Source organism: Haliotis asinina, chromosome 6 (assembly GCF_037392515.1).
Source record: "Haliotis asinina isolate JCU_RB_2024 chromosome 6, JCU_Hal_asi_v2, whole genome shotgun sequence".
In the NCBI taxonomy this organism is placed as follows: domain Eukaryota; kingdom Metazoa; phylum Mollusca; class Gastropoda; order Lepetellida; family Haliotidae; genus Haliotis; species Haliotis asinina.
Window position 1 is genome coordinate 67,000,073 of NC_090285.1, and position 26,784 is coordinate 67,026,856.

General features: G+C 39.4%; 1 protein-coding gene across 1 annotated transcript; it reads right to left on the minus strand.

The window, feature by feature from the left end:
- Nucleotides 1-686: 686 nt before the first annotated feature.
- Nucleotides 687-21,503, minus strand: LOC137286898 (uncharacterized). The gene is made up of 4 exons (XM_067818917.1): nt 21,371-21,503; nt 5,866-5,895; nt 1,890-2,050; nt 687-761 (listed from the first exon to the last, which is right to left on the minus strand). The coding sequence occupies exons 1-4, from the start codon at nt 21,501-21,503 to the stop codon at nt 687-689; spliced, it is 399 nt and encodes a 132-aa protein (XP_067675018.1).
- Nucleotides 21,504-26,784: the final 5,281 nt, after the last annotated feature.

The window sequence follows — 26,784 nt, forward strand, 5'->3', positions numbered from 1 at the left end:
ATGAATGAATCCCCATCCTGGACCGAAATGTGATAGAGTTAGTGGGTGAGTGAGTGGTCCACGTGTCTCATATATTTGAATATTTAGGAGAATTTCACAAGTTAATTGTGAATGGCCATGTGATTAAAATCAGCACAGGGGCAAGTCCGTTCTAAAACACTTATCAACTAATCAACTAACGCCAAATGTTTTCCAGTTAAACAGCTTGAAGATTCCTCTGAACATATGCATCTCCGTATACTTATACTTATTACTATCCATGGCCTGACAGTCGATATAACTGTTAGCGTATACTGTATAACATTAGTATCATCGAATATATGTCGAGTAATCACAAGCTCCAGATATGAAGAGTGTAAGGCCAAAGTGTACATGAGTGGAAAAGGTAATTTTGCTTTTGTAAGCGAGCCATATCGGAACTACACTAGTTGTAACGCCGTCTCTAACAGTATTCCAGCTTAATTCTTAGTGATGCAGGGCTCAGGCTTTCAAGTATCCCAATGAATCACTTTAATATAAAAACGAAATATAAAATAGAAAGTTAAAATCATTATAACAAACTTCACAAAATTCTTATTTGAAAGATAATTGTGTAAGATCTCATATTCACAAAATATTTGCACCACCAGCGAGAGGGTCCATTGCGGAAGGCAGACGGGGAGGTCAGTTCCATTCATTTCTGGAACTCAGTGACGACGGTGAAGATGTGTTTCAAACCTTTCAACGATGAAGTCAAACAATGCCTTCAGGTCGCGGTCGATCTGAAACATGGGAACAAGCCTGTGTCAATACCTGCCATACATACGCATACGTCGTTTCCATGTCCCTGAACGGTGTACAAACTATCGTTCCTGTGTCTCTGAATACGACCGTCTCGAGACAATGATGCGAAGCCGTCCGAGGTCAAGGTAATCAAGGCGTCCAACGTCATGAGTGGTCCAGGTAACTGCCTCAATGCTACAGGGAGCACCAACAGATCTGATTGTGCGTGTTGCCGCAGAATCGCTAATACTGTCGAGAGCTCCCACTGAATGGAGGAATTTAGTGCACCAAGACCCAATGGGGAGGGAATGGACTCGTAGAAAAATAACTCCAAACTATTTTTAAGAGAGAAGGAGTGTGAATATGATCGCAACATTAAACCGTACCATTTTTATGACGGCGTGTTTTGTTTTTGAAAGAGGAACGTTAAACTGATGTCACTGCTACACTTGTGATACGTGTGCTGGTATATTGTTACCACTCCTTGGCAATTTGTGTATATTTCGATAGGAAATGTCAGAAAATGTGTCATTGTTCCTCAAGCTGGAATACCTTTGACCTCACCAAGCGATGAATCAGAAAATCACTATCAAAAATTAAAATTGGATATTTGATAAAGACATATTTGAGATTCGATCCCACGGGCATTGGACCTAATGCCCGGCAAATGTACGGAGCTCTGTATACGACAACCGTGACACTTCTGGCCAGTGGGGCACGTCACATTCACTTATCTTAAGTATAACATGGTAATTACCTCATATCTCAACAGATATGTGTTTGCTTTACATATGGAGAACGCGGAAATCCGGCCTAACACTGAACAGGACAATATTATATGTCAGCGTGTCAGCTTCATGTGGAAAGAAGACCAAAGGTGATTCCGTTCCAAGAACTGCTCCTACCGCTTTGGTGAATCCCACCACATCGCCATAGTGCTTTCAAACCAGAAATCATTATCAAGAAAATGTAGACTTTGTTCAGTGGGATCAGTTATCTCACAGTATCCTTGAACATGAAAGGGAAGTAATACAGAGAAAGATTATTAATCACCTGAACATTTCTAAAACGAAACAATTAACCCAACCCTATCATACGCCTTCTCCAAGGCATTCAAGAAGACTTACAACTTTGTAGAAAAGACAGAGACTAGGCTGTTCGTCTTCCCCCTCGGGGCAATCTGGCACGTGATTGCAGAGACTGGTGTCATCAATACATCGAATGTTCCCATACTGGTCCAAAGTTGGGCAGCGGTACTTGCGCAGACCATTGGCAGAGCGTTCACATGCTGAAGAAAGAGATGCATAATGATTAATATGTCCCATTATTTCGAATACATTCAAGACAACTATCTAATATAGAGATTGGAATGTTCGCAGACGTGATTTTGAAATAACATTACTATGGAACAAAATAACATAGATACATTGAGGCTCCCTTGATATATGTGTCATGTTCTGTTTAAAGGTTGTGAGATAAGATATAAGTGGCCATACACAGATCAATGTTTCAGAACGATGACGCAGAAAAATGAAAAGGTTGAAAGTTCCTAAGTGTCTGTCTATTTGTACCTACACGTTCTAATCAGTGACATCTCGTAGCTATACGGTACATATACCCCCCAGACTCAACAAACTTTATCCGTCCTCTGCTACCTTAGACATTTTTAAATTGTAAATATCAAAGATATCAATAATAAAACAAACAGTGTCTACTAATGACTATGGTGAGTGCTCTTTCACCAGTAAGGATACGTTTGGAATCAGATTCAGCAAAAAGGTTTCTGTGTTTGAACTTGCAGCTGAAAGTGGGACTATGCAAGGCAAAAGTGATAGTTGTCATAATGAATAACGTAACTACAATCGCTTACTGATCGCTTATGTGAGACACGCAAGTGTATTACAACATCTACGAATTATTAGACTATTTTGAAGTATGATCGGAATCATATTATATCACAAGAAATTTCACGTTTTGCAAATGAAACTTTAAAAAAATGAAAACATTCCTGATCTAGTGACTGAAAATTATTCTGCATTCTTGACTTTGATTGAGAAAATGAGTTTGCTTTTCAAAATAAGTGATAACTTGCAAGCGATAACAATGAAACCACACACAACAGCTGTATGAGTGAATGGAACGTGTAATTCCAACCTGTCAACAGCAATGATTTCAACCATACAAGTGACGACGAGTGTAGCTTTTTATTTGTTTTATCTTATTTTACAAGTAAAATGAAATCTGTTCATATGAATACGCAGTGTAGGTATAAGCAGAGACATAGAAAATACGAAAAGTGGGTTAAATGAATCTCGTCGAATTGAGAACATGTGCATAGGATCTAGGACTGGCAATAACATTCTAGTATTTGCTTTCTTAATTACTTATTTACTCGAGAGAGTTTGTGGCAGTGGTGACTCTATCATGATATATATTATTCTGTATATTTATAAGTACCTAGGCATTCAGAAATCAACATAGTACGTAACAAACTATTCCAAAAGTATATGTTCCTGGACAATTGTAGGGTATATTTTGTTTATTGGATGGAATTCTTATTTGGTGTCACGACATAATCCATGATGTGCCGTAGCTACATATTCTTGTTTTACTTTACGACATTCATTAGTCAATCATTTAAACTGAACTTCGCCTTGAGCTATCATTCCAAGAAACATAATCTGATGTTAATTAAACCATTTCAGTATATGCTCTACAACAGTTCAAGTTCATTTGTCATCACAGCTGTGGAACAACTTATTTTTGTCATACACCGGCTGTTGTATGATTTCTTTTTCTTTTCTCTCTGGCCGTGGAAAGGTAAAGACACCCTGTCCCACCAGTGGCACACCCCACATAAACATGTCAAAGCAACTGGTCTCCAAAAATACTCGAACATTTGGCATAGAACAAAATATGGGATTACACCGGACAAGATATTTGCCACTGATGTGCTATATTCTGAAATGTGTGGCATTATATGCCTACCACATAAAGCCACGCCATGTGTTTCAGAGATCTTTCTGTTCAGATTCAGCAGAGATCAGTGTGAGCAAGGTACTATATTTGGGTATAAGTAATCCAGAAGCTTCTAAAAGCTTCTAGAACGTGGTTTAATCTAGTTTATTCATAGATCACCAAGTCAGCCTCTCCCAAATCACATACCAAGTGAAGATGGGACTTTACCAAGACGGAAGCACCGAGGATACCATGGACGGGGCAACTGCTGTCAACATATCTTGAGTGTGCGGCAGCTGCAGCATGGCCAGGCATCTCCCGAGTAAATCTCGAACTTGCAAATAAGCAACGGGACACGCCCATGCCTATACATGCATACCCAACTGACCAGTATATTCAGCGTTTAACATTGTCTTTACACTGGGTGAGCAAACTGCCAAAACTCGCCAGGCACAGACCGCAGCACACAGCCGTTTACAAAACTTTCCAGAAGAATGTATTTCTCATTAACGATCTACACATGGGCTTACAAAGCACAGACAAACTGTAGCGCAAATGAAGTTGCGTAGCATAGAGAATATGACAAGTCTTCTTATATGCGGGCGAAGCGAGCAAAGGTTGGCAACGTACTTTCCTCGCTTCGGATCGAAAAATATTTTACATGTCAAAATAAAATACCGCCACCATCAAAGATACATTCCCATTTCCTCACTTGGTTATGCTCTCGGATTTCCTACTCCATGAATTATAAATATATATGAAATATGTTTTATTCCATATTTTAAGCGCCATTCATGGTATTCAGATCGTTCTTCGCCTCCATTACCCGTGCCAGCTTCCGATTGAACGGAGTGACGGAACAAGAATGAGCAGAAATTAGAAAGAAATACCGTATTGCCTAAGAAGTTTCATGTACAATACAACTGAGTCAGTTCCAAACTAATAGGTCACAAATATAATGTCAACTCACCGAAGTCTTGATGTGAGAGTGAGAAACAGTTTTGCTGAATGAAACACAGCGTGCGGCCAGACAGCGGTTATGTAGATCAATCGTTGACGGAGAGGCTGGCACATATGTACTCCTATAAAACTGTGTGTATCCGTGTCGACAACACGGTAACCAGCCTTATACAGCCTTATATACACAGTTACGATTTCCTGAAAGGTCGAACACACACTACCATCCCCATCAACGTAGAATTCTCAAGTACAGTAGTTGTCTCCCGGAGGTATACAATTAATCAAGGGAGGCAACTCTAGAGCACTTCCTTAAAGCCTGCTGCCAAAATACGAAAAGTACTGAACATTTATGACAAGAAATATGACCCATAATAATTATCACTTAATTAATACAATTTACAGAAACTTCACTCTCGTAACACATGATATACATTTTTCGAACCGATAAGAGGAAAATACGTTGGCAACCTTTGCTCGCTTCGCTCGCATGTAAGAAGACTGGCCATTTTCTCTATGATGTGAAACCCATTTCCGCTACCGTTTGCTTGTGCATAAAGTGAATTCTCTGATGCTGGCCCCGAAGATTTGACCTGTCTTCCGATTCCGACCCATCTTCTATTGTTGTGATACCAACAGTGCCACTGATATTACTATTGCTGTGAAGCTAAAAGTGGCACCATTATTGTTGTTAATGGTGATCCTACTGGTGCAACTACTATTTCCATTGCTTAGGCAGTGCAGCTAATGATGTTGTTGTTGGTGATACTACTGGTGCAACTACTATTTCCGTTGTTTATAACAGTGCCACTAATAAGGCTGATGTTGGTGATACTACTGGTGCAACTACTATTTCCATTGCTTAGGCAGTGCAGCTAATAAGCCTGATGCTGGTGGTAATACTGGCGCAACTACTACATATATGTGCTAAATTCAGTGCCTCTGATACAGCTGTTGTGGGAGATAGTAACAGAGCAAATGCTGTTGTTGGTGATACTACTGGTGCAACTACTACATATGTATAGTTGTGCTAAATTCAGTGCCTCTGATACAGCTGTTGTGGGAGATAGTAACAGAGCAAATGTTGTTGTTGGTGATACTACTGGTGCAACTACTACATATGTATAGTTGTGCTAAATTCAGTGCCTCTGATACTGATGCTGTTGGTATCATCAGTCATATACTCACGTGAATAATAAGAATGTATGTTGTGCTTTCCTGAAATATGCAAAGTTCGATACAATCACGTGTGATTATTAAAACAGACTGGGGGAATACAGACTTAATATTGGGCTAACCTCCGGATGTCGTGATCAGTAGTGTGAAAATGAAGGTTGAAATGAAAGGAATCTACTCGAAATAAATATACATTGTGTATAATATGTTTGTTCTTTGAAATATTTAGAGTCATAATACACGTTTGTTAAAACACATCTGATCTTAATTATATAATTGATTTGTAAAGCTCCTGTTTTCCGCCATAGGTGCTCAATGACGCTGAAATCACAATCTGATTATAACTACACCTGTGTGGTGCTAGGAGATTATTAGTCAAGATTTATCCGACCGGGTATCCATTTTATGGTAGGTGAATAGAAGCGATTTTGAACAAGCTTGCTTTCCTAAGGTGAGACCACGTGTATCACATATGCCTCGTTGATGCGTTTGTGATCTCGTCACTGGAACTAAAATCAATTTCATGTCTTCATCTAAAATTGTCTATGCGCTTCAGATACTTTGTCGTACCACACATATTATCATGACAACTCCAAGGGATCGGGGAAATTTCCATATACAATACGTGAGACGGCTGTAAACATGCTTCTCGATGGTCTTTGTCTGAGACATTAGAATTGTTGCCTGATCATCAACCAGGTATTGCCCCACCACTGCCAAACGAGACAAGTGTCACACTAGCTGTCTACAACCTGACAGACACGTATGTCACTGCAATGTAATAGACATCATCAAACTCCCACTGGCCGATCAAACAGTTTGTCTATATACTAAATAATCCTTGGTTGATCCCGACTGTTTTATGTCAGTTGACAACCCCAGTAGGTTCAACATACAAGGAACAGCTGGTGTTAATATAGAACCGCCCACAAGTTTCGTTTAATTTCTGAGCGCCTTGAACAGTATTTCAGTGTGTCAGAGTAAAACCAAATATGACAGTAGTGTGTGACGCAGAATCTGCTTCTGATAATCAAAAAAGTGAAAAGTGGTATAGTAAGAACAAATTGTGCGCCATATACAGACTGATTCTGATATTTGATTCAACGATCATCGAATCCTGGCCCACGATGCAATCATACAGTCTTAGAACAAATGGACAAGTTGCGTGGTATTCACCAATCATAATGCGTTGATAACGTATGAACTAAGAATAAATGTAATATTATTGAACCTAACGTGTACGTATTAGTTTCATAGTTTAAATAGGTGGGCCCGAATCTGTGCATGAGAGTGAGTTAATGCACCATGTATGCAGGCTCACATCAACACTACGTATCTGGCGCAAATGTATACTGACGTCAATGCTGGATGAGTGATCAGCTTTTCGATAAGGTGTTAATGAATGACAACATCCTTGTTTGTGAAATGAGGTAATCCTTCACTTTTCATATTGAAGATCACCAGATGTGTTCATATTTCACATCAGCACGAAGGGCAATGATATTGCGTCAGTGCAAGAAAATTGTCCGGTTTTTTCCAGAAACAGATTTCTCTGGGAAAAGGAGAATGAACGGTGAAAATTATCTGAATAGATTACCGAAATTCTGTATGCAACTGGTGGTCCTTAAGCAGTCATATTTTGTAGGTTACGGGGCTTGGGGTTTATCTAAATATATAGTTCTCTATTTACATTGATTTAGTAATGCTGATGCAGTGTGGGCGTGTGTGTGCGCGCTAGGGGGTGGACGGCGAAAGAAAGAAATATGTAAATGTATTTTGTAGTGTTTAATGACAGGTAACATGGGGGGTCAGGATAATCTGAGATCAATCCCAGGTTTCAATTTGTAGTTCACTCAGGATTTTACTTCCATTTACTGTAAGAAACTGATCAGGGCAACACAGATATATGAATGGGAATATACCAATTAGATATTTCTCCATAATTTTAAACGTTTATAAAAGTGTCAGGTAGTTGAACGTAAGGAAAACTGTCATTGTGTATAATGTGTCTACTCAGCTTCATATCAGTACAATTAATTAAGATTAAGATTAAGAAAAACAAACAAATAAACCAAATTATAAGCGTATAATAGCAAATCAGAAGTGCAATATTTTGTACTTGGGTTTACCTCGAAACGAAGCAGCCGCGTTACCGAAACCACTCAGAGCCGGCGGGTGTGCACTCAACTGTAACGAAGCTTTTACATCGGACACTGGTTCATTTGCCGATACGCGTAGTCGGCTCTTTGTTTATGGCATATAAGCCCGATAAGTGTTAATTTGAAATTACATGTGCTCAATGATTGAAGTTGTGCATTGCATATGGTCATTAACAGACAGGCAGGCAGTCATATAGTTGTTAATAAACCACACATTGGCCGTTCTTTGAGACAGACTGCTGATCACAATCAACATGTTGGGGTTTTTTTGATGTAACGATTATATTATTTACTTTTTAGTGTACACAAATAAGATTAGCTACTGCTCATGACCTCATACACTGGGCAGGCATACTGTTTCAAGCTCTGCGAACCACTGCGCATGCGTTATGAGCGCAGTGCAGCATAGCTGTTGAAACCACTTTTACCCCTACGCTTGGGGAAAATTAGTGAATCCTTTGAACTCGGGCTTCGCGGGCTTTTTCAATCGTGTTTTTTTTCCAACTCTATCATGTTGAATTGGCATTTTTGATAAGTTGTTTCTGTAAGTCCATAGGGAAAGGTATCACAATCTGCAAAGCTGTGTGTTACGTTGCATGTGAACTTTAAGTTTTCACATATGTTTAATAATCTATGTCCACATTTATTTGGTTTCCCTTTGTCTTTTGAACCCCTTACAAGGCCTTGTTGGCTAAGGGCAAATTCTGGGTTAATATTAAATATTTCATCAGTATTGTTCAATTCAAATTCTTCAGACAGGAATTCGTCATAAACTTTGTAATCAGACAACACTCCTGTTTTTGCATTAAAATCTCCCCTGAGCATGACATAACCACCTATTATTAATTTGTTTAGAATAGAGATTTCTATATAAGTAAATGTTTCATCACTGATATAATTGGACCCTTCTTGAGGGGATATAAACTATACCTAAGTATGTATCTTGTACAGCATTTAACAAAATTTGCTCACATTTTACCCTCAATGATCATCATCATCATCATCATCATCATCATCATCACCATTATCATCCGTATCATGTGCCCGTGTTCGTGTTCATGAAAGTGTCATCGATGATCTGGCTTGAACAAAATGGACTCTTTGTTTGATCGTAATTAGAGATTTGTATTGGTTCGTGATAGTCTAGTTAACTATGGTGGTCAGTTGTGGGCGTTTTTATTATGAAAACAACAGTGTAGACAGTTAATGAAGCTCATAAAAACCTTTGTTCTTTTATACTTGTTATACTGTTTTCTTGACTGCTGTGATGTATCCCGCTCCTACACAGGGGGTTTCTATGTAATTATCCTATATCCATTTGTTGTAGCAGAGGGTTATGTTATATTATTCATTTATTATTCTTTGCAAATAGTTGAGTATATTACCACAATGGGATTTGGATGTTTATGATAGGATTGTGCAGTTCTCTGGTGTTTATGATAGGAGTGTACAGTTCTCTGATGTTTATGATAGGAGTGTGCAGTTCTCTGATGTTTAGGATTGTTTTACAGCTCTCATCCACCTATGCATGTATGAATCTATCAGTCAGAATGTCAAAAATGTTTCTATACACTCTATTCATAGAATATATGACAGACCACTCTGACACATACATTGTAGACAGAAGAAACTCTGCAAAAACAAACGAAAGGGTTTACGAATGCATACTTCATGCTTTGCATCAATAATCAACAGATCATAATAAATTGTTCAAGTCTGGTGCATGTCATGACAGTGTTATATCATGATAAATGTTACAGATGAGTTCTTTCTCTTTGTGATATTTATGAAAAGGAATGAATATTTGAACTTTGTTGTTTCTTGTGATTCACCCCGTTTGAGGTCATTTATGGACCAGTCCAGTAATAATCCTCCCAAATCGCATAAACCAGTGAGGCATGAATGCCCGTGTAGGCTAATGAACTTTACCTATCTCGATGATGACGTTTAGGCCATGTGGGCTGACATCTTGTTGAGCCCCCATAAGAGTACCCATGGTCTCTTTTCTATAGATAAACCGGTAAACTGTTTTATATTTATTTCCAGTCTAACATATATATGTGTGTGTGTGTGTGTGATAATCAAGTTTTTACTGTACATCTACAACTTGATTTAGTTATGAAATGGCTGAGATATTGCCGATGTGACTGTAAATCTTAATTCACTCATGAGAGTACAAAACTGCCTTGCATCATCATCAAAGGGTCGTTGTTAGAACTGCCTTGTGAGATCGGGCGTTGTCGTGTTGAAAACTGACCTTTGCTTGTTGCATAATGGGAAGGACATTTAACCGAAGAATTTTATTTGTGTGGCTTTGTGCCTTTAAATAGCCTGGGTCTACATTTTTAAAGCTCCCCATGCGCTAAGACAATCATAGCTGCCATACATTAACATCATTTTGCGAATATTTTAGCGCTAAGAGAGCTTGGATGATCTAAGCCCTGGATGTCTGTTGTGGGAGATGTTGCCCACATCATTACACTCCACTGAAATCCTACGCATTTCCTGGTATTACAGTAGCCCCAAAGGGCGAGTCTATCACGTATGTGACGAATCGGCACGAACCTGTCCTGCACTGGCCATTGTGACTCATGGTCAACCAGTTCGGCCCTCCATAGTCTTATAATGCTGCTTTGCGATAGGTGGAATCACGTAGCTACAACCGAAGCAACGCCCGTCTGCATCTGGCCGTTTGCAGTCTCGTGTCTGTCAGTCGTAACAAGGTTTCACTTGTACACTTGATGTACATGCGTGATGACAGACAACCATCGTTTTCATAAACCAATAATTCATGTTGCCGTTCATTACACGTGCATTTTCTTATTTTTTGTCTAGCTTATTTCCGAATATTTTTCGATTAAATAATTTATAGTGGTTAAGACAAAGAGGATCACATTAATTCGGTCATTACGTTGCGATGCAATCAAAGAAAATTTTATTGTCTTGTGAAATTCCAATTTAAATCCAGTTTATCATTGAGAAAATCTTAAAAGTCATAAAAGTGTTGGGGTAATGTTTCTGTAGAATTGGAGGAACGGCTACTTGGGTCTTGTTCAATATATTTTATTCTTAAACGTCTACTATTCGTTCGCAAAATATGATGAAGCAGATTCTGTTGAAACCACTGGAGATCCTTTGTAGAACGAAAATGAATATCTTATAGTTGTGAAAAGAATCTTTCTCAGGTCCAATTTCATTTCGTAATTTACATTTCATTTCACACAGTGCTGATTGTGAACTTCCAATAAAGCCCTGTAATGAACGTGACTACCGATTAATTGTCCAGGAAGATGCATGGTTACATTGTGTTCACTTTATTGTTTACATTTTCTGAATTGATTTGTTTGCTTTAAAAAAACTGCTTTAACTGCACTAAGGACACAATAATCAGCCTGAAGATTATATATGGTTTCGTTCTTTTCATGGAACGGAAATTTGCAAGCGTCAGTAAGACGGTCATTTTTAAATCGTATATCTTTTTCCTATCAATTTGTATAAAAGTTGTTTTTTCAGTTGATTAGAATGTTTTGATTATACTAAATAAATTGGGAGGTAATGTTAAGTTCCGAGTTTATTTTCTCCTATCTGGACAATAGGTCCCACCAGGCTTTCAACAAGTCACGGTAGAACATGTTAAGAACCAATGGAGTAATGAAGTTTCTTAGATTTTGACATTTATATAAAAAATATTTGCAGATCCAAGTTCAAGTTAATTTTCTGCAAAATACATATAGATTGGTGCCTTTGGAATACTTCATGTCGAATCGTCCAATAACCGACACGTCGTGTGCTTGCATCACCTCCTTCATATACGGGCGGTGCGTTCACACCGCCATCTTTAACTTTACATATAAGTTAATAACTTTAACGTTAACGAGTGTATCTCCATATAAATTTGAAACATTTTCTTGAAAGTCATCTTTATAGTTGAGATTAACCATTTCATCAAGATCTAAATCAAATTCTATTCCGAATAATTCAGAATCAATTTGTTCCCAATTTAGATTGAACTTTCGATAAAACCTAGGTCTTGTATTTGAGCGTTTCTGGAGCCAATCCATGTAATTCTAGTTTTGTCTATTTTTACTTTCAATCCTAAAAAACGGACTCAAAACTTTAAAACCTGAAGCATTGCTTGCATAATGCGTTCAGATCCATCACGAGTACTGGTAGTATCATCGGCAAACTGAGCAAGTATTAACATTGTGTACACGTGTTCCTTTTAATTCTGCATTATTTCGTATCATTATGGTTCTAATTGCTATTATCTTGTAGCCGTGATACCCAGACATGAAAAAGTCATATTAGGTATTCATTTTATATTAGTAATAGTAAAACTCCCTCCGATATGTCATAATGTACCTACCTTCCCGTTTACTGAATGTTTTTTCTTTCTTTCTTTAATGAAAAAGGGAAGTATGCTGAGTACATCTTGAGCTGCCTGAAATATATCATATGCATGAAGTTCTTGGTTAAAACTATATATCATGAAAGGGATTTCCAAAGCAAAACGATGTTGGGAATCATAGATAGTATCAATGGTATTCTCCTAGAACTAAAGAAAATAGTTCTTCATGGACAGTGCAGTCATCATACGCGAATTTGTCAGTCTTGTGATAGTTGTCAGGTTAACAGTTAGCCAAACTAAACCAAGCTGCAATCATTTCAGGAAATGTAATGATTGAGTGTGTCACTGAGTTTAGACCTGTATTCCATGTATATCACTGCCTATCAGCTTAATGTGGGAGGAAATCTCAAAGTAGAGCAGGTCTCACATGTGCACGACTTCGGCGAAACCCATGGTGCTGAGTGGGGGTCATGGTGGGCGAGCGGGCTAAGGCGCCAGGCTAGTGATCCATCGAGGTTGAGGTTTCGGGATCGAGCCCACCTGTGACCGCGTGTAAAAACCTTGGAGTCAACTTTGTGTGCAGACTCTTTCACTGTTGTCACAACCCCTAGTGTACAGTACACAAGACTGTGCACTTAAAAGAACCCACGAATCCGTTGGTATATGACCAGATGGTGGCCACATGGATACGTGCAAACACCTAGTTGCGGGCACAGCAACGTGCAGTAAACTTGGACAAAGTCCTGTGACTATGTGTCCCAGTCCACCCAGCTGTCAACTGGGTACCTCGTTAGGATGAGACAACCACAATAAACTCGGTGCGCCTAGTGGCAGCAAGAGTTATATACTCCCCAGGGAGTTGAGGTTGAAATAGGATGTGTTGTTGTGATTGACATCCAGTGATCGAGGGAAAAATACCAGCGCCTTGAGCGTGGATATGTGCGCTATATAACTATCCTATCTATCTATGCTGACAGTTTAAGAACTAACCATTGGGACGAACTAGAAATCGAACCGAAGACTCGGTCCACAGGGACGCCACTGCGCAGAGCCAAGCCTCACGCCATGTAGACAACTGTGTCACTGTACCCGCTCAGTGGAGGACATATGATGTTGTCTGGCATTATCATATAATGATCTCACTACCCTGTCATCGGTGATTTCCACTCGAACGAAACGTTAGAAATTATTTTTCCTGGTGACTATATGTTCATTTCTGCAATACAGGTTTTCTTTATAAACATTCGTGGATATGCTCGGTGTGGAGAACTGTTAATGAAACGTTTTGGAAGAACACTACTTTTCCTAAATTTCTGGATATCTTCTGCGATAACTGTGTCATGGGTACTTTCACATGCTATATAATCACCTTGCCTATATTCAAAAATCTATCAGATATTAGATCAAAAAACATTTTAGCACTAATTTAACCTCTACTACTCACTTTCTCTATTTCCCTTCAGGCCCTAACCAGGTCAAGTTTTCTGGAATCCGTTTGATTCATACCAGTGATAAGCTTGGACTTTGCTGTTCGTTTATGAGGCGAAATAATTGGTTACCGCCACCCTCATAAAACATTTCAGGTGAGGCGTAGGAGTTTAAAAAGGCCTCATCGAGCGATGTCCAGAAGCTACAGAACCAACATATCATATGACCTGGATCGTCACAACTGAATTTCATTTCTGCACATTTTCCTTGGTTTTGTAGCTTCAAGCTAGGACATGCGTGAAAACATCTGTGATGTTTAAATAGTTGCCCCATTTAAAGTCGTAAAGTGATGAAGTAGTTCTTACAATTAACGCTCTGTCACTCAGGCTGTACAAGGACACAACATTGACACATATTACGAGCACAGATAACATGAACAGAAATACATTAATTTTTGTGACATCTTCATTAGTTCTACAATAAACTTCCCACTGTAACGAAATGCTTCATATTTTCTGTGAGGCTGGGAGTTTTTACTATGAATTGTAACCCCACTGCACGGATATTTATTTTTCCTCTCCTTTCCAGTATTTATTCCGTAATTCTTCTGTATCCTACTTTGTAGTTAGTAGTAGCTTGACCTTCTCAGCATTCCGGAATTACGATTTCCCTGTCAGATCTTTGACAGTGTGTATTATCAGCTGATTATCAAAGACAAGTGATCGACAATGCGAGGCGTTTAACAAAGGTCGACATCATTTGAAAGACCATTTGATGAAGAACAAGTGGAGGCAGGATTGTGATTTTTTCATTCATGGTTACCTATTGACCCTTTCAACAGCTGCATTGAAAAATTTAGTTAAAAGTACAAAGCCTTGAGATATGTTGGTCCCGAATATAACTGCCTTGTCTATTACCGGATCGCATTAAACGACAGCTGATCAATTCCATTCGTTCTTTGATCTCATAAGTGAAGACGGACTTATTCTCTTTAACACAAATCGAAGGGAATTAGCAAGGAAGTATTATCCTGTTGAACTAATTAAAAACTGAAACATGATTTACAATACCTCGTGAGTAAGGGGGTGTTGTATTAAGCACGTCGTCAAGCAATAGCCTTAAGCGTATCGGCACGCTTGTGAATACCCGATTAAACTCTGGCAAACCAAGTGCTGATGTATATTGCATATGTGTATTCGTTGACAATGCGTATTGAGAACGGATTCACTGTTGAACGAGGTAACGCAGTGAAAACCATGAAAGTAGAAGAGTTAATGTAGTACTCATTATTTATCTTACCATGATATATGGGTCCACTCAGCAGTTGAAGTTAGGAATGCAGTTATAAAGGTTAAAAATTATTTATAATGCTCTAAAAAGTTATATTTAAAACTGAACTTTCCGAGTTATAGAACTTGCCCGATACTAATACATAAAAAAGTATTACAGACGGTTAACTTAGATTCAGACGAAATAAAGATCAGCAGGTGGTATTTTATATCTGTATTTTGTGATTTGACAATAATAGTGTGGGTTGTATCTTCATCCTGGACCTGTATTTGGGCTATGTTACCTTTTTGAGAAGATTATGGAAAGCTGCGGCGAGATGAAAGCGATCCATCTCCATGGAATGGTACCTACATGGAATGTCCTATTTATTTATTTATTTATTTATTTATTTATTTATTTATTTATTTATTTATTTATTTATTTATTTATTTATTTATTTATTTATATATAGTATCACATTTGTAGAGTCACAATGTTTTGCCAATATCATTAGGAAAGGTCTCGGCAAGGAAAAGCTGTTCTTTCAAATCTCATTCGGCAATTAGCTCGATGCCATCCATGTAGTGTGGATTAGAGTAAGCGGTGTTGGGGAATCTGTATCGTGGAAGTCAGGGATAGTAACCCTCCGCTTTATTGAGCGGGAAAATCAAAGGATTTAAACAGAAGTCATAAAACCCTTTCCACATTCACGAGCAGTCTCCAAAAGACTGGACTGCACAGTCTTTGGCAGATACGTTTGAATTTACTATTATAGTTGTATGATGTTGTTTGTTAACGGACCTCAACCACACAGTATATAGTGACAGATGATACAATGACAGAGCATGTCTTGAATCATTATAAAATAATGATGACACCAGGTGTTCGTCAAAAGGTGAGCGTATCCTGGCCTACAGGTGGCGCCCGTCATAAGCACTGCTAAGTCTAGTCATTTGGTCACCTGAAATATTTCGGGAACGTATGGTGTAAGTGAAAATAAAATTGTATTGGTCATCATTTTTGTCACTGATGCGTCAAATTTGAAAATTTCCCCACCACGTGTCTACCATAAATCGTCTTGAAAGCTTTACGGGGACCTTGAATGTGTCAATCTTATCAAACAACTTCTGAGTCTGAGGTGCATAACACTCTTTGAAATCCTGATAAAGAGAGGACGCACGATTGTGCCTAAACAGTTGTGAAATGTAAACACCAAATCCTGAAGCTCTTAGAATGTTGCTCGACATGAAAGGAAACTTAAAATCATCCCATGATTTTGCAAACCCAAGGAGAAAATCGGATTCATATGGATAAAGAAACAGATCTGCAAGGAGCGGGGCACCACTGGAGCCCATGGGGAGGTTTCTTTCTTGGCGAGATGTTTTACCTTCGAATTTCACAAACATGTCATCAACAAGAAAGTGCAGCCTTTCACATACTGTTTTCTCGGTAAACTTCTAATAGCATTTGCTCTCACTTTTGACAAACTCCCTTGAACCTCTGAAGATAGATATGGAGGTATATAGCTGTTCTACGTATGTTTTCAGAAGCCCCATGAATCAAGAAATGAAGTATCTGGGGCAGTGGTATACAATGTTATGACAGGACGGAACTCTGAACTTCTGAAAAAGTAAGCAAATCCTTTGAAATTTTGAAAATGTGGCCTGTGGTATATTATCAAATTTTCAACTGGATTCCTTCCCTTGGTTTTTAGTTTGTTCTTTTTTCTTTCCTTTTTTCCCTTTAGGACCTTATGATCCATGATTCATGATGTTACGATGACTTAAGTTTTACTTCCGGCACTCTCCGTTTAGGAATGTTTTTAAACAGTCTTTAACAAATAGAAACGTCTCTGTGCGCCATTGGGTTCGCTAACTGATTTTGTAGCAAAAAATGTGAAACTGTGTCCAATGTAGTCTATTTTGTTTTTATTGGATTGAGCAAATGCGCCTGTAGATTTCATCCAGGGTCTGTAGATTTTAAAGTCCTGAAGGCGGCAGCAGGCCCTGATGGCCAGCTGTTAAATTAAAGTATTGCAAACACTGTTCCATTTGCGTCCAAGGGTTCCGTCTGTCATGTTTACCATTAGTCTTTCTTTTCTTTCTTTCCTGTAAAATTGTTTATTAACTTTAAAGAGTTTATTCAGTTTGATAAATGTATTTTTCTTTGTCTGTTTATCTTTTTCCGTCCAAATCCTAGATTTAGGTTTTTCCAAATCGACTCTTGTCTGTTTGATATTTGATTCCTGATGCTTTTGTTATGAGAGTGTATGTCTTTAATCTATTATTGATTAAGTGATAGTTATTATTGGGTCACATTGTTAAGTTTTGAGTGATAGTTAGTATGGGTCACATTTCGTATCACCTAATAGTATTTTAGCGGCAGGCCTTTAAGGTACTGCTCTAGAGTTGCCTCCCTTGACTAGTTGTGTTTACTTCCGAGAGTCTGAGAGAAAGTTCTAAGTTGGTGGCGATGTCGTCGTAAAGCGCTCGAATATCCAGTAATCAGTGACTGTGTGGATACGTTAGGCTAGTTACTGTGTTGACACACAAGCACACACGGATTTACTTGAGTTGTCATCATTCGGCCTATCGACACCTGTCTGCCTCGTCGTCTGATTGTCGACATCGACCTACATCGGGGCGCGGTGGGCGACCTGTCTAAGGCGTCAGGCTACTAATCAAGCGAGCTTGGAGGTGCCTGGATCGAGCCCACCTGTGACCGGGTGTAGAACCCTTGGCGTCAACTTTGTGTGCAGACTCTTTCAGTGTTGTCACAACTCCTAGTGTGCAGTACACAACACCCACGCAGATGACCAGATGGTGGCCACACGAGTACGTGCAAACACCCAGTTGCGGGGACATCAACGTGCAGTAAACATGGACAAAGTACTGTGACTATGTGTCCCAGTCCACCCAGCTGTGAATAGCTACCTCTTAAGGGTGGAAAGCCACATTAACTCGGTGTGCCTAGTAGGCTGCAGGAGTGGTATGATCCCCAAGGAGTTGAGATTGAAAATACTATATGCCGTTGTGATTCACAACCAATGATCGAGGGAAAAACAAAGCGCCCTTGAGCAGTTGAACCAACTGGATATCGGGGCTATACAAATATCTAGTAGCATAGTGTAGTACAGTACAGTACAGTACAGTACAGTACAGTACAGTATAGTATAGTACATCCAACAGTGACCGCTCGCTTTGTAATGTTCAGTAGAACTGTTTCTCACTGTAAACCAAGAAGTTGGTGAATTGATATTATATTTGTGAGCCATTACTTTAGATTTGACTCTATGTATCTTGCTTTTATTTGCTCAGTACATAATGTTGAATATTTTAGACTCGTCTGTGTTATATTTTACCGGTTCTGAGTGGATTTCTTACACCTCTTGTCATGGCAAACTGTTCACCGTAACAATGTTAATGTATTTTGGGGCTTCAGTTAGTTTTACTTCTTATTAGCAGGGGTGGAAGGTGGTACCACAAATTGCCCCGTGAAGCAATATACTGATGACAAGGGAATAAGGACATCCAAGTACCATATATACTAGATGAGTCTTAATGATCACATCATTCTTATGTTCCTGCAAGATGAGATCGAAACACTCATGGGATGAGATCTGTTACGACGCCCAGTTTTAAGTCAACTTTGGGCGAAAGTTTGCTCCCTCCGAAATGCGTGTGTCGTGTGTTGCGTCACACTCGATTCACACGGGTAGGGTCACGCATTCATCACGCTTGTAAGAGAAATACAAATTTGGCAGAAATGCGTACCCTTTTTAACTAAAGTACCCTTGACGTAGGCTTTGAGAAAAACATATAAACCACCTATACCTTCGCCGAAGTAGGTTTCCAGAATTCCGAAACCAATTCTGTGCCTACGACAGTATACTGTGTTTTCACGAACTTCATAATTCCCTGTTTCTTGACAAATTAAGTACTGTAGGCACATCAACCGTTGTTATACCATCATGGTATTTGACAGTTATTTGTCGATAACTAAGCTGGACAAAACCTTACAGTCATCCTCGTTTTCGGTTTTTTTTCTCCTCAGAGAGGCGGATCGTGTTCACCCTTACTTTACTTATTTTGTAACTCAAGGGCATTATGAATATCGAGTGTTTGAATACGTACTAGCTGGTTTACATGTTTTGTCAGGACATTAGCATATAACTGAAGTTTATACATAGGGCAACGGTGGTTGGGAGTATGACATCGTACGTGACTGACTGCTATTGAGTCCTTATAGTTAGCAATAGGAGCCCATTGATATGCAAATCTTTGGGTTCGAATCCAGTTTCGGCCTGGTTATGTTTCAAGGGCATTTCTCCCACAAAAGCGTTAAAACAAGAATATTCAGTGGTGCTGTAGGGTCTGGCCCCGATTTCTCGAATTAAACGTAGGTTTATACTCACATTTCAAACGGAATTAACAATTTCGAAACAGCTGAATTTTTAACTCAAGTGTATTCTTAAAACAAAATGTCCAAACACCTTAAGTAATCTCTTTACCAAACTCAAATTGTCTACCTTGTTTGAGTTTAATATCAGTTTCAGTTCACTGTGAGAAATACATTTTCCTGCGTTTTTATCAAATTTGAGGAAGAACTCTAACTTAAGTCAAATCTCAGACATAAGTTTGTATCGAGAGATGGCAAAATGCATAATCCGGACTAAACTTAAAACTGATTGAATAAAAGTTTTGTCTGTTTCCAGAAATCAGGTCCAGGTCACAGATAGGTTTAAGTCACGTTTAAGCAACGGAGAGTAACGGAGAGTCCTTGTATGGGTGACCGTGTTTGGTAGTTTGACTCCTCATAGTTTCTATGAATTCTGTCCTGCCCAACAACGAAGCACGTGTAATTTCATCTTTGGCAACTTAGTTTGTTTAGAATTGCCTATGTCTGCCCAGCAGAAACTGGGTACCCGTTAGGATAAGTCATACGACTGTTACTCCTCTAGCCCTTCACAGGCAGCTTGGGTCCATTATGCTGAATGTGTTTAAAACTTGGGCAAATCTTTTTCTTGAAACATAGCTTCCATCCCCTTTGAACCCTATCTTCTTGGTGTTCACCAAATACCATGTTTTAAGATGAAACCAAGACGTTGAGAAGTGGTCCAGGACCACACTGTCGTAGCATAAATACTGTCTTGGTATCACTGAGACCTTTCTCTAATTCTGTTCGTTGCAGTATTTGGGGAAGCATCAGTCTTCACACAGAAACATCAATTATTTCACAGAAGTAGCAGTGAAATACTTTTTATCAAGCCCGTTAATATACCTCGGCCAATGTCAGCACCATTTAGGAGGGAAACGGTATAAAGCAGTCCATTCCTCCCTGTGCAGGGCAATACAGACAAAACCGTACACCTATCCCATAATAGAAACACGAAACCGAAATATTCCTATGTATTATGTATTCATGACTGCGTGAGCCTGGTCTTTCCGTCGCTTAAGCAATATTCCAGTAACATCACGGTCCTGGACACCAGAGACGGACTACACACTTTGTACTTATGCACGGAATCGAACCCGACTCTTCGGCGTGACGAGAAAACGCTTTGACCACTAGCCTACCACTCCGTCCCTTGTATTCATGACTTGACCATACAAAATGTGTACAAACTTCGATGACAAATGGGTCCATTCAGAACTGCGGTTGCGATTTTATCGATCTGTACAGTCACTTAACTGTTAGTCTGATGGACGTGGGTACTTTTGAAGTCAAACATGTTATTCCCTTACGAAGAGATTGCATGATGTTCACAGGCATTGCTTTCTTTAGACAACGTTGAAATGTGATTGAAAATGGTCAAACTGGTATGTTCTGAACTCCATACCATATTAACGGGTGTATCAACTTTGTATCAACGCATATGATTGGTGTTTTACTCGAGGATGTGTATGTATTATTGTTGAAGATACAGTTGATATAATGTCATGTTCGTTTCTAACACACTGGTAATATTGAATGATAATTTCCACAAGAAACATGTACATCAACGTACTACGATGATATCTATTTTCCGTTAGCATAAAGTCTTTATATGCTATTAGCAGATCTGTCGATACCGTCTGTTTCTGCGATCACTAAGTGATTCGTTCCTAATCTTCGTGTTATCATTAGGACAATTATCAGTACCAAAGAATTTATCATGTGAAAGCAAGCACATGCAAGCTTACGGCCTACAGCTGACATTACATCTTTGTACAATGATCACTGGTTACCTCACGGTTTTGCATACCGACAACGCTCGACAGCGAAAATATTCAGCAAGCAATATAAATATAACGAGAAACAGGTGTCAACTTACCTAGTGATTGCCTTTTCCCAAAGTAATGTTCTTTCATGTCATTGGATGTCTGCGGAAGCGAGGCGAAATGGTAGATAGGTAAGAATACAGTCAGATGTACAGTGAACACAACAAGTAAACCGTGCGTGATCATTTGGAAAGTCCTATGGTCTTCTCTGATGAGCCCTCTCGCCCAAGCGGCACAGGCACACTTGTCAAACGTTTCAACTTGTTGTGCAGTGGTATCAACAGCTAGCTGCTATAAAGATCTACATTGCATAGCCATATATAGTTTCCCCTCAAGGTGGAACACGGTCAGCATGTCTCAAATTCACTTGGAGACTGACGATTCTGCTTCCAGTAGGTTGGCATTACCGCCTCTGCCCACGCGTGCTCGTTGTCAGACTTCATCACATGTGGTCAACCTCCACACTCCCTGACATTCTTGGAAACCAATCGGGTGGGAGATTCACCTCAGTGGCGGAGGAATTGATCGGTTGACATCTGATTCAATAAAATCGGGTGAGACAGTGTTTCTGATTACCAAGCCTGTCAGTGGAGGGGTATAGCGCTTTGGCAGGCTTGATAACTACTTGCAGTTTCCGTGCAAATATAACATTAATTTAAATTAACATGCTAATTTTACTTACTAAGTGTCCATTCGCTGTCGTATCACTGGATGTTCTGGTCCTTCACCTGATTGTTAGGTTGAGACTTTACCCGCCGTATGTCAGTCGTGCAAACATGAAACACGTATGTTTTATCCAGATTGTTAGTGTAGACTGCTGCCAGTTCTGAAGACCATGTACTGAGGTAGTGAGTGAGTATAGTTTTACGCCGCACTAGACAATATTCCCGCTATAGGCGGCGGTATGTAAATAATCGTGTCTGAAACAGAGAATCAATTGATCAATAGTATGAGCATAGATGTGCGCAGCTGGGAACCGATGACATGTGTCAACCAAGTCAGAGAACCTGGCCAGCCGATCGCGTTAGTCGCCCTTTACGACAAGGACAGTAACCTTTTGTGGTAAGCATGGGTTGCTGAAGACCTGTTCTACCCCGGATCTAGTGCCGAAGACCAAGCTTACCTTTGTTGCCGACACCTGGACCCATGACAGATGTTCAGTGAATTTGCTGTTATGTGTGCTTTGACAGATCATCGAGACGGGTTCTCTCGCTTCAGCTTGTATGTTGTATTTGTTATTGATTAAATAGACAACTAAATAGATCGTTGAAATGTTTGAAAAAGAGATTTGATAGATGTGGCTGATTATAAGTTATATATAATCGGGTGAGACAGTATATATTCTAGTCGTTGTATGTGGTGTATGGGAATTGTATCTAAACATGTTAAATCATGTGAGAGGTCATTTGAAATAACTGAAATATATAAATCCTTTTAAGGTATAGTGTTAAGCAATGAGTAAATAAATATTTTTGATTTTTGGTTAATTTTGAATGCCAATCTTGTAGGTATGATGATCTTAAGCACCAAAAAAAATCAGAATACAAATACATCTGTGAAATAAAGGCAGACGATAATGAATTGATGCAAAAACGCAAAACCTTACAATGTCATGGCATTGTGCAAAATCTACTGTCAAAACGGTATGTCCTAGGATATATCGTTTGATCTCGCACAAGCAATATCTCCCGTGGAAGACATTTATGGATCACAAAGCATGCACCTGCTCCAAAATGCATGAACACAAGTGGATATAAATGAAGAGCAAACCATTTCTGTATGACAAGTAGTCTGCATTGTTTAACTACAGATTACAGTGAACATTGCAATAAACACATCACTGTTGTATAAATGTATATGATTACATAACAGTTTACCATAGTGTGTCACCTGATGATGAGTTACAGGTGAAAGATGTAATTAATCACCAAAACATGTCAATAATAGGTTATCTTCGCACTCGACACACATCTGTAGCTTCTCTGTCATACAGGGCTTGATTGATTGTGACGTACATATGGGCAGGTTAATCTGGAGTAATTATCGTCCGTGTTCTTGATTTTCGCAGTAGGTGCTTTAGTATGGGTAATTCCCTGGGGAAGTGTGATCTCGTACAGTTCTGAAACAAAGTGTAAATGAATACTATGGTAACCTGTTTTCGCCAGTTTTCATAAAAACAAACATGAATATAAACAAAAATCACAATGTCATATAACACATACGTATGCACATACCTACAGTTTCACTAAAATTGTCTTCAAAAGTATGTTTTCACGCATTTCAGGAGGTTTATGAGATATACGATAGAGAATATTTGCACAGCGTTATAATTCAGATACTATTCATGGATGTAGCCGATGCAGCGCTTGTATATAGTGCATCAATATTCTTCAGTCTGAACTTACTGCAGTTTTAAGCGTCTTCATAAAATTAAGATATTGGTGCTCTTTTTAAAACTGTTGTAATGAAGCTTTTGGTGTACATTTTGAAGTTGTTGTAGCGAAGCTGTTGGTGCATATTGTACAGCTGTTGTAGCGACGTTATTGTCGTACATTTTGAAGCAGGCGTAGCGAAGACATTGGTGTACGTTTTAAACCTTTTGAAGGGAAGCCATTGGTGTACGTTTGAAGTGGGTGTATAGAAGCTGTTGGTGTACGTTTGAAGTGGGTGTATAGAAGCTGTTGGTGTACGTTTTAAACCTTTTGAAGGGAAGCCATTGGTGTACGTTTGAAGTGGGTGTATAGAAGCTGTTGGTGTACGTTTGAAGTGGGTGTATAGAAGCTGTTGGTGTGCGTTTGAAGTGGGTGTATAGAAGCTGTTGGTGTACGTTTGAAGTCGGTGTATAGAAGCTGTTGGTGTACGTTTGAAGTGGGTGTATAGAAGCTGTTGGTGTGCGTTTGAAGTGGGTGTATAGAAGCTGTTGGTGTACGTTTGAAGTGGGTGTATAGAAGCTGTTGGTGTACGTTTGAAGTGGGTGTATAGAAGCTGTTGGTGTACGTTTGAAGTCGGTGTATAGAAGCTGTTGGTGTACGTTTGAAGTGGGTGTATAGAAGCTGTTGGTGTGCGTTTGAAGTCGGTGTATAGAAGCTGTTGGTGTACGTTTGAAGTGGGTGTATAGAAGCTGTTGGTGTACGTTTGAAGTGGGTGTATAGAAGCTGTTGGTGTACGTTTGAAGTGGGTGTATAGAAGCTGTTGGTGTGCGTTTGAAGTGGGTGTATAGAAGCTGTTGGTGTACGTTTGAAGTGGGTGTATAGAAGCTGTTGGTGTACGTTTGAAGTGGGTGTATAGAAGCTGTTGGTGTACGTTTGAAGTGGGTGTATAGAAGCTGTTGGTGTGCGTTTGAAGTGGGTGTATAGAAGCTGTTGGTGTACGTTTGAAGTGGGTGTATAGAAGCTGTTGGTGTACGTTTGAAGTGGGTGTATAGAAGCTGTTGGTGTACGTTTGAAGTGGGTGTATAGAAGCTGTTGGTGTGCGTTTGAAGTGGGTGTATAGAAGCTGTTGGTGTACGTTTGAAGTGGGTGTATAGAAGCTGTTGGTGTGCGTCTGAAGTGGGTGTATAGAAGCTGTTGGTGTACGTTTGAAGTCGGTGTATAGAAGCTGTTGGTGTACGTTTGAAGTGGGTGTATAGAAGCTGTTGGTGTGCGTTTGAAGTGGGTGTATAGAAGCTGTTGGTGTACGTTTGAAGTCGGTGTATAGAAGCTGTTGGTGTACGTTTGAAGTGGGTGTATAGAAGCTGTTGGTTTACGTTTGAAGTCGGTGTGTAGAAACTGTTGGTGTACATTTTAAGCTGTTGTAACAAACCGATTTATGCACATTTTGAAGCTGTTGTAGTCGAGCTATTGGTTTACATTTTTAAACTATCGTTGTACAAAATTTCAAAGCTATTGTAAAGAAGGTGTTGTACAGCGTTGTGAGGCTATTGTCTTGAATCTCTTCCCATTCAGCTGTTGCTGTGACGCTGTTGTCCTGAATCTCTTCCCGGTCAGCTGTTGCTGTGACGCTGTTGTCCTGAATCTCTTCCCGGTCAGCTGTTGCTGTGACGCTGTTGTCCTGAATCTCTTCCCGGTCAGCTGTTGCTGTGACGCTGTTGTCCTGAATCTCTTCCCGTTCAGCTGTTGCTGTGACGCTGTTGTCCTGAATCTCTTCCCATTCAGCTGTTGCTGTGACGCTGTTGTCCTGAATCTCTTCCCATTCAGCTGTTGCTGTGACGCTGTTGTCCTGAATCTCTTCCCATTCAGCTGTTGCTGTGACACTGTTGTCCTGAATCTCTTCCCGTTCAGCTGTTGCTGTGACGCTGTTGTAAATCTGTTGAAGTAAACGTATGTTGTATTCCGTTCTAACATTTCACCTAAGAGTGAAGAAATTGAAATACAGCCTAAGCTGGAATGAGAGGAAACTGACCCGCTCATTTCTAACGGATGTTGAAATCATTAGGCATTTAGAATGGTGTGAACAATATGAAACGTTAGTTCGGCGGTACTATGTGCGCTGTTTTCCCCACAGAGCGGGATATGGGTTAGTCGTCTGATTGCTCTGCGGCAGCCAGCGCCCCAGTGTCAAAATGGATACGGTAAATGAGCTGGGGTCCACTGACGCGCTAGAATACAAATATCTGAAATATTTCCGCTCATGGAGCATGACAGTTTTCTGTCTTTCTAAATATCTTTAGAACGTCGTGGTTTTCTTCATGATAACGTTTCCTTCTGGATGGTAAACAAATTTAGACCTTTATCAAAGAAAACGTATGTCTCTAAAATCGATAATAAGATAAACGCACGGCAGTAAGCACTGGTGGCTCTTAGTAAAAAACTACTGGAAATGAATCATACCGTATTTCCTCCAATTAAGCATGAGAATTTAGTATACGATGATATAGATGATATCGTGACAGTAAATAATAATTATTTCTGAGATCAGGCTGCTGTGCGAAGTCCTGGCCAAAAGCTACCGGAATTTAAGACAAATATGGGTCAGAACTTATCCCCTACCACTTCGAGTTCCAGTGAAGTTAAAGATGTTTTACTTTCCATTAAAGTTGAGGTGACTAAAGCAGTCGGGCGTGATGGTATCCGTAGTGGAGTTTAAACACAGCTCTCTGGTAATATCCGATCCATTATCTAAATTGTTAAATACCTCTCTGAATAACTCAGTATTTCCAGACATTTGGAAAATGACGTCAGTAATACTAATTCATAAGAAAGGTGAATGTAATAACTACAGACCTATAGCTCTAACTACTTGTTTAACCACAGTATTTGAATATGTTTTCAAATATGTATTTAAATATCACAAATGACTTGCTAACAAATCTTCCGCCCGGGTTTACTAGCACAGAGGAATCATTCAGTAATTGAAAGCTTACGGTATTTATGGTAAAATACCTTTAAGGTTTAAACGTTATCCCGAAGACAGAAGACAGCGTGTCGTAATCAACGGCTTCTGTTTCGAAATAGAACCGGTTACAGCT